Source organism: Pelophylax lessonae (genome assembly GCF_965119305.1).
Source record: "Pelophylax lessonae genome assembly, chromosome: 6".
NCBI classification, from domain to species: Eukaryota; Metazoa; Chordata; class Amphibia; order Anura; family Ranidae; genus Pelophylax; species Pelophylax lessonae.
Window position 1 is genome coordinate 249,999,688 of NC_138773.1, and position 12,696 is coordinate 250,012,383.

At 37.5% G+C, this 12,696-nt stretch overlaps 1 protein-coding gene across 2 annotated transcripts in view; it reads right to left on the reverse strand.

Annotated features, from left to right (window-relative positions):
• The window catches only part of MAP3K20 (mitogen-activated protein kinase kinase kinase 20), a gene marked incomplete at its 5' end in the record, with an annotated part of 211,727 nt that overhangs the window by 95,522 nt on the left and 103,509 nt on the right, over nt 1-12,696 (reverse strand). For both annotated transcript variants that reach the window (XM_082260669.1, XM_082260670.1), the window contains one exon: nt 3,736-3,871. In XM_082260669.1, coding sequence (XP_082116795.1) covers nt 3,736-3,871 — 136 coding nt within the window. The remainder of the gene's footprint in view (nt 1-3,735; nt 3,872-12,696) is intronic.

The following is a 12,696-nucleotide window of genomic DNA, read 5'->3' on the forward strand; positions in this document are numbered from 1 at the left end:
ACCTTTCGCTGCAATTACAGCTGCAAGTCTTTTTGGGGATGTCTCTACCAGCTTTGCACATCTAGAGAGTAACATTTTTGCTCATTCTTCTTTGCAAAATAGTTGAAGCTCTGTCAGATTGGATGGAGAGCGTTTGTGAACAGCAATTTTCAAGTCCTGCCACAGATTCTGAGTAGTGATCGACCGATATCGTTTTTTTTAATGCCGATACAGATATTTTGGTCATCGGATGCCGATATCGGCCGATATTTTCGGACATGTAAAACATTTTTATTTTTTTAAAGGTACTCCTTGTGGAGGGATCTGGGGGTCTAAAAGATCCCAAACCCCGCCTCGGCACTGAAAAGAATTCAAATTTGAATGCTGTCAGTTTTTTTAATTTGGCGCCGAGTACACGGAAGTGATGTCATGACATCACTTCCGGGTTTTTTACATGGAAACCCGATCAGAGCCGAATGCGGCTTTGATCGGGCCTACTCTTCGGCGACGGTAGGATGCCCGGGTCTCCCGGTGGGAAGGGAGACCTGGGCGAGCCATGGAAGGCAGTGGGACATCCCCTCTCGCTCCTTGTAATGACAGCCGGTTGTCATTACAAGTCAGCCGACCGTCGGCTACGGACACTGGTACTGGGCTGGTTCCTCTAGCTGCAGGCATCACTCCAGTACAATCACTTTCCCTAAAGATCGGCATTATTGGTAACCTCAGGGGCTGATTCCGATATATCGGGGAAAGTGCATATCGGCCTCTGAAATATCGGTGTTGCCGATTATCGGTCGATCCCTAATTCTGAGATCAAAGAATATGCTTTGACCTAAAATATTCCATTGTAGCTCTGACTGTATGTTTAGGGTCGTTGTCCTGCTGGAAGGTAAACCTCTCAAATCTTTTGTTGCCACCACGTTTCACGGTGGAGAGGGTGTGTTCTGGGTGATGTGCAGTGTTAGTTTTCTGCCACACATAGCATTTTGCTTTTAGGCCAAAAAGTTCAATTTTGGTCACATCTGACCAGCTTACCTTCTTCCACACGTTTGCGTTGTCCCCCACATGGCTTCTCGCAAAGTGCAAATGGGATTTCTTATGGCTTTATTTAAACAATGGCTTTCTTCTCACCACTCTTCCAAAAAGGCCAGATTTGTGGAATGCACTACTAATAGTTGTCCTGTGGACAGATTCTCCCACCTGAGCTGTGGATCGCTGCAGCTCCTCCAGAGTTACCATGGGCATCTTGGCTGCTTCTCTGATTAAATGCTCTCCTTAACCAGCCTGTGAATTTAGGACGATGACCATGTCTTGGTAGGTTTGCAGTTGTGCCACTCTTTCAATTTTCAGATGATGGATTGAACAGTGCTCTGTAAGATGTTTGAAGCTTGGGATATTTTTTTTTTTTTTATATCCTAACCCTGCTTTAAACTTCTCCACAACTCCCCAACCTGTCTGGTGTGTTCCTTGGCTTTCATGATGCTGTTTAGTAAGGTTCTCTAACCAACCTCTGAGGGCTTCACAGAACAGCTGTATTTAGACTGAGAATAAATTACACAGGTGGACTCTATTTACTTATTAGGTGACTTCTGAAGGCAATTGGTTCCACTATTTTTCAATTCGGTGTATCAGAGTAAAGGGGGCTGAATACAAATGCACATCACACTTTTTCAGATATTTGTTTGTAAGAAATGTTGAAAACAATTTTATCATTTTCCTTCCACTTCACAATTATGTGCCACTTTGTGTTGGTCTATCTCATAAAATCCTAATAAAATACATTTACGTTTTTGGTTGTAATGTGACAAAATGTGGAAAATTTCAAGGGGTATGAATACTTTTTTAAGGCACTGTACTTAGGTGCCGTGCATGTTTTGGTTAAATCATCAAAAAATAAAAAATAAATAAATAAAAAAAAAACAGCTTGCAGTATCACATTAAGCAACTTCAGCTGAATACATTTCAAAGAGCACAACTGCATTGTAGAAAACATTGAGTGTCCTTGTGTTTAATAAAGCCATGCATTGTCAGACAATGACACCTTGGTGAGAACAATCCACTGTGAGATAACATACGTGCATTCATTATCTAGTGTCACTGGATTTAAATATATGGAAGGATTACCTAACTGGCAATTGAGAAAAAGATATCTGCTATACAACAAAATATAGTTTAGCAAAATCTATAGTTGAAAACAAATGCAATATAGATATGATGAAAGAATCTTGTACTTTAAATGGGAATACATAGTAGATTAATATAATTATGCATTAAAAAAGGCATAAATAGGCAGTAAAGGCTCTTTTGCACGATACAATTTAATAATGTTCGATTGTATGATAAACAGGAAATTAACATAAAAGAAGACAAAGTGCATTTGGCTATCCATAGCTTAAAAGGTACTTATAGACATGAGATATGAGATGATTGATGAAAATGGCTAGATTGGGTGACTGCGGTCCAGGGGAATAAAGGGATTGGGTTAGTTACAAAACCCGAACCTACTTATTTAGTCTGTCCCACCAATAAGACAACACCAGCGTTATCTACTCCTTCACCCTACTCTTTTCTTTGAAGAGGGAAAGAGGAAAGTAAGCTTGGCAGATCTAAGCTTACAAGATGGCTTTGGCCAAGTATGATCAGAAGTTATACAAAGTCTCTTAAAGTGTATTTATACTTTTGTAGTCAAATGTGAGAAAGTCCCATTATATGTTGTGTTATGTATTGTTTTTTACACAGCATACCCAAATAATAAAAAAAAAATCTATTTCTTACCCTTTAGATGTTTCTATGGAGAAAGTGCCATGGCTGACTGCAGCCATTTCTCAGCTAGAAAAGTGTGATGTTCTCCTTAGCATACAACGGAGAAGCCCAGCTCCTAAACATACCTTTTGTAAAGACAGACAGTGTTTACATCTAGTGCAACTGAGGAGAATTCTGCCTCCAGACAGGGTTAACTATGGTGAAAGCTTCCCAGCACCCCTCATAACTGCACTAAGTAGAATCTTTCCTTGCTGAAAGGTCCAAATAAGAGCATCTCAAAAGGTGTGTGGCAATTTTTAAATATTTTTATTACGTTTTGCTATGTGAATGTAACAAGTATAAAGAAGGCATTATCCCTATGTGGCTGCAAAAGTGGAGATACCCTTTAAAGGGAACCTGTAGTTTTACCATTCGAACCACAGTAAAGGGTTCACTGCATAACAGGTAGAGCACTGAGCCTGTACGTATTTTCCACATACTTCTCTGCCAGCTCATTTGCATACCAGAGCCTTGAAAAAAAACTGGTAGATCTGAGCATGGGAGAGCGCATTACTCTTTACCCAGCCTCCCACAATGCAGTGCTTTTTGCTGGAGTGACCAAATCTCAGACCCAAATGCTGTCACATTGGGGAAGGGTCTTTAGTAAGCTTAAATCTAGTATACAATCAAAAATTACAGAATGATTTTGGGGGTTTGGGCTAGGAGAGAATGTGTGAAATGTAACTGGAGGCTAAATACCACAACTGCTATCTAACAGACCTGTTACTTTTTGCTATCTGATGTACTTTTTGCCATATCTAATTTAAAAGAAAAAAAAAGGTCCCTACCAACTATTTGTCCATGTCAATCTCAGCACGCCAGTGCTTCTAAATAGACAGAAGAGTGTCAGTATGCTACCTACTATTGGTTTGGTATCCTCAAATGCGAGAGTTTTTGCGGCATAGACCAAATAATATCATAGAGCACTTACCACTTATAGGTAAATGTACCTACCGGTGTGTGCGACTGTTCTGTGAGCTTCTGCTCCCACATTTTTAAGTGCTTCTCCCGTTCTTTCAGTTCTTGCTCCTTAAAGCTCAAGTCTCGCTCAAGCTTTTTCAGCCTCTCCAGTGTTTCCTCAATTTCACATCTGTGCATCACAAACACAAAGAATTTGTGTACTGTTAAAGCATACTCAGCAAAGATTAATCCTGCAAGAAAAGCTGTAGTAAGGTTTTCATATTTTAGCTATATTTGCTGCAGATAAACATTGAACTACTTAAAAAAAAAAAAAAAAAAATTAGAAGCATCTGGGGAAAAAAAGTAAGGATAAGGATGTTATTTGTTGGCGGTTGTTATCTTGTAATCATAATAAAATTGTTGAACAGTTCTTGTAGGTCCACCATCTGCAAGGATATGAAAATATGCAATTACATTACTGCACACTATAATTTTGACTCTGATGGTGCACACAATTATGACACAGGTATACTAGACAATTAATAACCAGAACAAAAACCAAACCAAATACTTACACAACATAGAAGAGATGTAAGAAAGCTCAAAACATAGTTGACTCTACTTATTGTCTTTGTACGGTAAGAATACAATGGGATGAGAGTATGTAAATGTACTGGAAGACTTTGTTGGTACTGTGGGTCTTGTCTGCAGGCTGGGGTAGGCAAGCTTTTAAGATTTATGACTGGTGAACATGACCAAGTATAATGGCAAAATTAGACCTGAACGGTCTAAGGGGTCAATTTGACTCTTCCCTATCCATAAATATATTGGCAGAATTTGGTCCCTTTTAGTTATCCATCATCTGCTCTAATCTTTTAGCTCTTAAGAAAACGGTGTTTATACAAGTATTGGTTGGCTTTGTTCGTATTTTTGTTCCGTTCTATGCCTTTAAAACTGTTAGTTGGATATTACAGAGAGATTTACTTTCTTAAAATTCAGGTTGTGTTCAAAAGCTCATAAAATAAAATGTGGACATTATGTCTTGTGGGGCATCAAACACAAAGCAATGGGGCTTCAACAAAAACCACCTTTTCAGAAGTTCTCTTATTTAACAGACATATTAAATTTACCTTATATGGTCTAATACATAGCAAAATGACCTTTTTATTATAACTTTTTTTAGAATAATAATAAAAGTGGGACACACATAGACCACATGGTACCATATTCAAACCTACAACAAAGATGAAAACAGCCTTTACAAAAGGCCAATATATTTTTTTCCAAGCAATGCAGAAATATAGATTGGGTTGCCGCTAGGAATTAAAATATTCCCCACTGGCAATCCGTAGGCGGTCAGCGATAGGAATTGTTCCAGAAATAAGGATCTAAGCAACGTGATCAAATAAGTCGAAGATGAAATTTTTATACAAAGATTTTGATATCTCATGATTCAATTCTACATACTGTTCTTTTGACCTTTTTATAAGCTCAGAGCAAACGTACTTTTTTTTTTTTTTTTTCGGCAAATGCCTCTCCACTGTCAACATTACAAAACCAGATGGACGGCCACCTATCACTTAAGACAGATCTGCTACAGAAGTACAGAACAGGAGAAGGGTTTGATCTTGCCAAAGTGAAAGCCGAGACAGTGGTGAATCCTCATTAAGTGTAGTACTTACACAATGAAAGGTAAAAATATAAAGACAGACCCCCCCTACCTTTTTTTTTGCGCTGTGAAAAATAAATTCATTTTTTTCGAAATGCACGGAATTTTTTTTATGTATTTTTTTTATTATTTGAACCATTCAGGAAATGGAGTTGTATTGACTTGTATTGTACTGACATTTTTTTTATACCAATACAATTATAGGTTATAATTGCCATTACATTAAATTAATTGTACTTTTTACAAAACATTTTGTAAGCTACAATAATAATTATCTCTATCTGAAGGTTTCCACAAACCAGATGTGGGTTATAGACTTTTAATGACAATTGAGAAAAAGTTTGTTTATCAGGTTTACCAGGAAAGCTGGTTTTTATCCAGTTACCAATTTTTTAGCTGAGTTTCCAAAACTGTTAGAACTAACCTAATCTGCTTTTCTTTGTGGCAATCAACTACTTAGTATTGTGCTATTTTTTTCCATTATTTTTAACCAGCTCTAAACTACTGCTATACTATTTTTCAATTATTCATTTTTCAATCTGGCAACCCCATAGTGCATGTCTTCTTGAATGCAATCAATTTCTGCTACAAATAAACAATAACTATTCATATCTTTGTATACAATGCTTTTAGAGCCGAGTTACACAAAAACAAAGATTGTAAGGGTGAATTACTAAGATTTTAAGTTAACTAACTAGCAATTATTTTAAACATTGGATTTAAAACACAATGGATTGAGAGTATTCAAAAAAATCTAATACAATAATTACATTTACAATCATACATAATAATAAATTAAGACTATAAAACCATTACATTTGGAGGTATGGCCAGTTTTAATGAGAATTCGATTTGTAGCTTTATAGATGGAGGAATTTCTGTAATTGTAACATTCCTAAAACTGTATAAGGTTTTATTATGTTTAGATATGGGCATACTCCTTCCTTGCGTGCTAGTTTGTGACTCAAAGTTTTTAAAAAAAAACTTGGTGAATTAAGAGTTTGTCAAAAGGAGACTTGTGAATGAACAGTCCTTTAAAAAATCTTGCAGGATACAAATAGCATACATATTATTTTTGTGTTTTTCACATAAACTACTTTCTTAACTATTACCAACTATATTAAGAGTTGCATGACTGCAATGCTTGAAAATACCCATTTGCTGACTTTTTGTTTGTTATGTATATCTTATAGAGCAGTAGAGATCTAGCTCTCTAAATTTTGATGATGGTGGTAATGACCTAAAACATCTACTCCTGGTAATCTAAATTATGTTACTAAAGCAACCTTATAGTGGTACTTACTAATACCAAATATTAGCAGCAGCAACTCCAAATCCCAAAGTCTACCCTGTTTAATCAAGAACTATACCTTTCTGTAAAGTCCCTGACCATCCAAGCACATGGGTTATTCTTGGATATAGACACTGCCATCTTGCCATTCCCATGACCAGGAGATCCCACAAATGCGCATAACATCCTGGTCTGCATCATGTATTAGCAGATAGGCAAGAGCACTGCAATGTGTATGTTGCCTTTAGGAAGACTGAATAAAGGAAAGAATGGGTTGGGAATTTTTTGACCAGTGCCAGTGTCAGGATTTACATATATTTCCTATTAAACACATTTCCATGTTGGCACTTTAGTGAGTCTGAGCTGATGTAAAGCTGGATTTAGGTTTGTTGTTACAGATAGATATTCAACCTCAATTTATCAGGGATAAACAATGAATTACAATGTTCATTATAGTTTAAAAGGCACATATAAGAATAGATTACTTTTCAAGGAATCCCTACTAATATACTTTTACCAGGGATCAGGACAAGAAAGGCTTTTTAAAAGGTAATCATAAAAAATATCCCTTTTGTAAGACATTTCTAGATGTCATTTTTGTAGGTTTTTTTTGCTTCTTTTTTTAAAGTCTAGCAGTGTTCTGGCAATAAAAAAAGGAGCACTTTAGACTTTGCCATAACACAATGCACACTAACCTTAACACCCTAAATTGGCTTTTTTTGCCAAGTGTTACAAATCCCAAGGGGAAAGTCCCAGGTATTAGAGAGGGCCTAAAACATTTCCCTTGAACATCTCAGGTATTGAAGGGAAGCTATATTGGTTTTGGAACAATTTTATTTTACATTGTAGGTTTTAACACTTTTAAAACAGATGTTTAAAATCTGTTTTTTTCTGCTAATAAAAAACCTTTGATAAAAAAATAAATAAATAAAATAATAGAAAGGGGAACTCATGACAAAGGATTTGGATAGCATTATGGTTTCTCAACAGAGTTTAGCAAAATCAGTTTGCCTTCCTACTTCTGAATGAAACTCCCTAATGGAGCTGTCTGTACAGAGAAAGATGCAGAGGAAGCGAGGAGTCAGTGCACCGATTTATTTAGCTGTGTGTGTCAATTTCAGCCTAACTTATTAAACTATGTTAGAATAAGCATGGCCCAAAAGACCAGGTGAAAAGGAGCCCGGATCTCCACCTGCTGGCTGATAATGAAAATGTTTAGCATGTAGATATGTTAAAATGTATAATTTTTTTAGGTTTTGTCAGAGTAAACAAAAACATCAATATATAAAAAGCTACTACACATGAACCATTCCAGAAACATTTTTTCTTTTCAGTGATGTGATAGTGATGCATTTTTATATCCCTTGAGAGGCAAAAATTAGCATGCCATAAGTGCTATAGCAGTTTGATTATTCAGGCCTGTAGAACAAATGGACAGGTAAATAAACCACACTGTAGCTGAAAAAAATTGTGTATTTTTATTAATCAGTTTTGAAGTCAATTGCACCTAAAAAGATGTGGGGTTTCAGAAGCAGGCAGCTCAAGAAAGCCACCCCCCCCAAAACACTTTTGATAAGTTTAAAATTTTTTTACCAAAGGCATTGGCCGAAATACCTACTAAATGCTGCATAGATCTGAAAAGCAGCTACAAAAAAATATTTAATTATAAATAATATTTAATGGAGCTTATTGCCAAAATAGGAAGTTGCATTAACGTCTAAATAGGAGTTTATTACTTTATTTTTTTTAAAACTGAAACCATGATTGTTTAAACTCTTTTTTTCAAGAAATGAAATGTAAATGTTGTGCATGCATAGTTTGTTACATAAATCTGTTTTTATTTATTCTTACGAGTTACATGAATACCAGACCACAATTTGCAAGTCATACATGCAGAAACCCAGAAATGTCCTAAGGTTCAAAAATGTTATGAAACGAGACTTGCCAGTTTTAAAAATGCCCAGTGCATGCAGCTTGCCTTCCCCAACAGCAGATGGCGTAAAACATTCTTAATTCCATCTACTAGGCCATTCCTGAATCTTCACACAGTTGATTCAGGATAGGAATCATGTCAATGTTAAATCATGCTATTTATACTTCTATCATGTGATCTGGCTGCAAGCTCAGAGTCACTTTTTCCATTTGCAATGTAGCAGCTTCAACCTGCTGATTTCAGGTTTCAACAAAACAAGGCTGTTGTTTGCTGCTCTGGGATCTGTCCGTTAGTCACAACATCTCTCTTTGCTGTCAGTCTCAGAGACTTTGACTGTATTACCCACGTTTCATAAAAAAAAGCTTTGAATATTCTTGGATCAGTGTAAGAGTTTTCCCTGGCCTAAGTCCAAGCTTTCTTAATATAGCCTGCAGTGGGAAACTTGTAGTACTAGTCCCTCTGGAGATACAGATTTGTTTGCAATGTCCTTTTGCAAACGCTAAAAAGAGCAGATGCCTCCAGATTATACCAGAGTGAGAACGGGAGTCTGGGGTTCATATGATGTTAAACTGGGAAGCAAGGCTATAAAAGTATCTTCAAAAAACTGGTTGGCTTACCTTTTGGGTACGTTGTTACAGTGCTAATTTTATTTTAAATGTTATTGCCAAGTTATCCCAAAGTGCTTTACAAAGGAAATGATTCAACGTAATTCAAAGAATGTCATCAATTAAAGTGTAAGTAAAAGCAAAACTTTATTTTAGCTTTGGATACAGTAGGGAAGGCTTAGACACACTGTCAAATTTTAATTGCGGTCTGTTTCCCCAATGTCCCAGAGACAAAAAGTGGAAAGCTTTAGGGCAGTGATGCCGAACCTTGGCACCCCAGATGTTTTGGAACTACATTTCCCATGATTCTCATGCACTCTGCAGTGTAGGTGAGCATCATAGGAAATGTAGTCCCAAAACATCTGGGATGCCAAGGTTCACCATCACTGCTCTAGGGCTCCATTCACATCTAGGCGTTGCTTTTTTAACAGGCGTTTTACAGGTGTTTTTCAGGCTTTTTTAAGGGTGTTTTTGTACAGGAGTTTTTAGGTTGACAAATGAGCAATGAAAAAAAAATAAAAATGCCTGTAATCTGCCAAAAAAGAAGCTCATGTACTTTTTTGAGCGACGGCGTTTTGTTTAAGGCGACAGAACGCTCAGATATGAACAGGGGCCATTGAGATGAATGGGATTTGTCTTGTTGGAAGTTTTTAGAGCTGAGGTTTAGAGCAGAAAATTGCCCAAAAATGTCTAGATGTGAACAGAGCCTAAATTTTACAGCTGACATAAGAGCAATGTTTTATAAACCTTGTTTCTTTGTAAATAGATGTATACGCAGGTGGTCATATTTGCTTCTTACATATCCAGAATCTGCTTCCTGAACAATGTTTGGGGATGTCCTGAAGTAACTATTTCTATTCTGTTTTTTTTATTTGGTTTGAGCTATGTTTAAATGACAGAAACAATTGAGTACTGTCCGTGATACTTTTTTCATTTGCACGCATATACACTTTTTCAGGACAAGCTTTTGGGGTATGTCCCCTTCTTCAAGGTCCGAGCAGTACCAATTTACAAAAGTATTTGCATAATTAGTACTGCTTGGACCATGAAGAAGCAGACTTACCCCAAAAGCTTGTCCTGAAAAATTGTATGGTAGTGCAAATAAAAAAAAGTATAATGGACAGTACTCAATTGTTTCTGTCGCAAGAGCACTAATATGGCTATAATCATCTCAAGCTATGTTTAACAGAATAATTACAGGCTACACATGCCATAAATCAGTCATTAACTAATGCTTTTCAAAAACTGTGCTAAAGTTAGAAAGTTCATTATAATCCACTGCAGTCTAACTCCACACAGCTTCTTACATGATGGTAGGTCCACATCCTGAAGTCTGCCTTGTGCAATTTCTCTCTGCCTAAAGTACCACCAATTAACCTGAAACATTAAAGACAGATCTGAATCTGCCTGGCAGTTGTGAGAAAATTTTAAGTATTGCCATTTTGATAAAGTAGGCACATAGTCCTACAGAAACCGTTTTTAAATATTCACCCATCCATGTCACCATGCATTATTGTTTTGAGAACTCACTTTGAAAAACACACCCCAGCCTTTCTAGCCATGGCCATCTTGAGTAAGAGCAAATGATTTATGTAACATTTATTTCCTGGAATCCATTTGCCCTCAGCTCAGGCATGCAGGCAGTAGGGTGTGCTTAGTTGAGTACTTAAAACAAGTACATTTAATATACCTTCCTATCTTTTTACGAATGCTAGCAGGATAAGGAATAAAAATAGTTAACATTGCACAGGGTGGGTTTGGTTTTAGGAGCGATATGCTTTGAAAAACATAAGAAATTTACTGGGTATGATGCTGTGGGTTAGTTGTAGATTTGTGGATCATATATAGTCAGGCTTTCTGTCCTTATCAATACCCACAATCACTTCACAGCCATATTTTTGTTATTACTTTTCTATGAAATGAAGAATACTATCTTGTGAACTTTTTTTTTTTTGATACACCGGGTAGCTCTTCTTTTGTATTCTATTTGCTTGACGGTGCCATGCCACGTTAGCAGTGGAAGGTTTATATATGGTTTTGTACTGAAAATACCCGTAAATATTATAAAAAAATATATAAAGTTCATATTAATTGATAGTGTTTCATTTAGCTTCAAGGGATCATGCACATGGCCGATTAGGGCAGTACACCTGCCAGATCAGTATTTCTGCAGTGGGTAAGGTCAGGTGTTTCTGATCAGTCGTGTACAGGAAACCTGTACAAATCAATGACCAGCTGACACTGATCACATGCAATTCTACATGGAGTCATTAGCTGTGGTTAGTGATGGATGGGCGCCAACAGATGCAGACAATTTGTGTACCTGTCACAGAAATACAATATAGTGGGTGGTGTATGACTCTAATTGGCCATGTGCGTAAGGCCAGCCATAGATGGTGCGAATTTTACAGGTTTCAGGAAGCAAATTTGCATGATTCCCCCATCAGCACAGACAGCGCTGACAGGGGAATACCTCCTGCAGGGCCATTGTCTTCTCCCACCAAGGCGGGGGAAGCCGTCCCTACATGGAGAAGACAGCGATTACAGCCACTTGCGATAATCGGAAGCGAATCCTGCAGGCTGGTTGTACCCAAGTTCAGCAGAAACTTGGCCGAGATTTAAACCATTAATGGGCAGGCTGAATGTACCAAGTTGACCGATCTATCAACTTGAGTACAACCAGCCTGCCGGATTTGCTTCCAATTATCACAAGCAGCTGCTATAGCTGCTAGCGATAATCCCGGTCTTCTTCCGGCGGGGGCGGCTTCCCCCACCTGCCCCTATCAGAAGAAAACAATGGCCCAGCAGGTGGGATTCCCCTGTCAGCGCTGTCTGTGCCGATAGGGGAATCGTGCAAATTTCTTTCCTGCGCCATCTATGGCCAGATAAAGCTCTAATCTTTTGTATAACTAAGTCTTTCGGGATGATTTATAGCATTGTTATACCTTATCATCTTTATTCTTCTCATTACCATTACACTGTTTACTTTTTTACTTTATCCTTTCTGTTTCACATTATCAGAATTTTTTTGGACTCTCCCCAACATTTCTATTTCATGTTTCTCAATCTCCTTTCACAGCTTATCACCTTCACTTCTTTTTCCATGTAATGGTCTTTCATATAGATATGAAAGGGAGCGGTTTTGTTTTTTGTTTGGCAAAGGATTTGTATTCCTGTGTTTTCAGTTTTGAGATTTACACAGCTCTGCCACACAGCACAACACTGGCTGAAGTAACATTAAGGGCCCTTTCACACTTGTACGACATGAAAGTCACACAACTTTACTGCAACTTGAAGCAATGCCTGTGTAATCCTGAGGTCTATGGACCTCAAGTCACATCAAAGTCGGACCAAAGCAGTGCAGGGACTACTTTGATGTTGCACAGATATGAATGGTACTCATTGGAAATCATGGGGTACAACTTGTCATGCGACTTAGCAGTCCCAAGTCTCAGGAAAAGTCGCACAAGTGTGAAATTGGCCTTACAGATCATTTCCCCACCAGCCTGTAACTGGA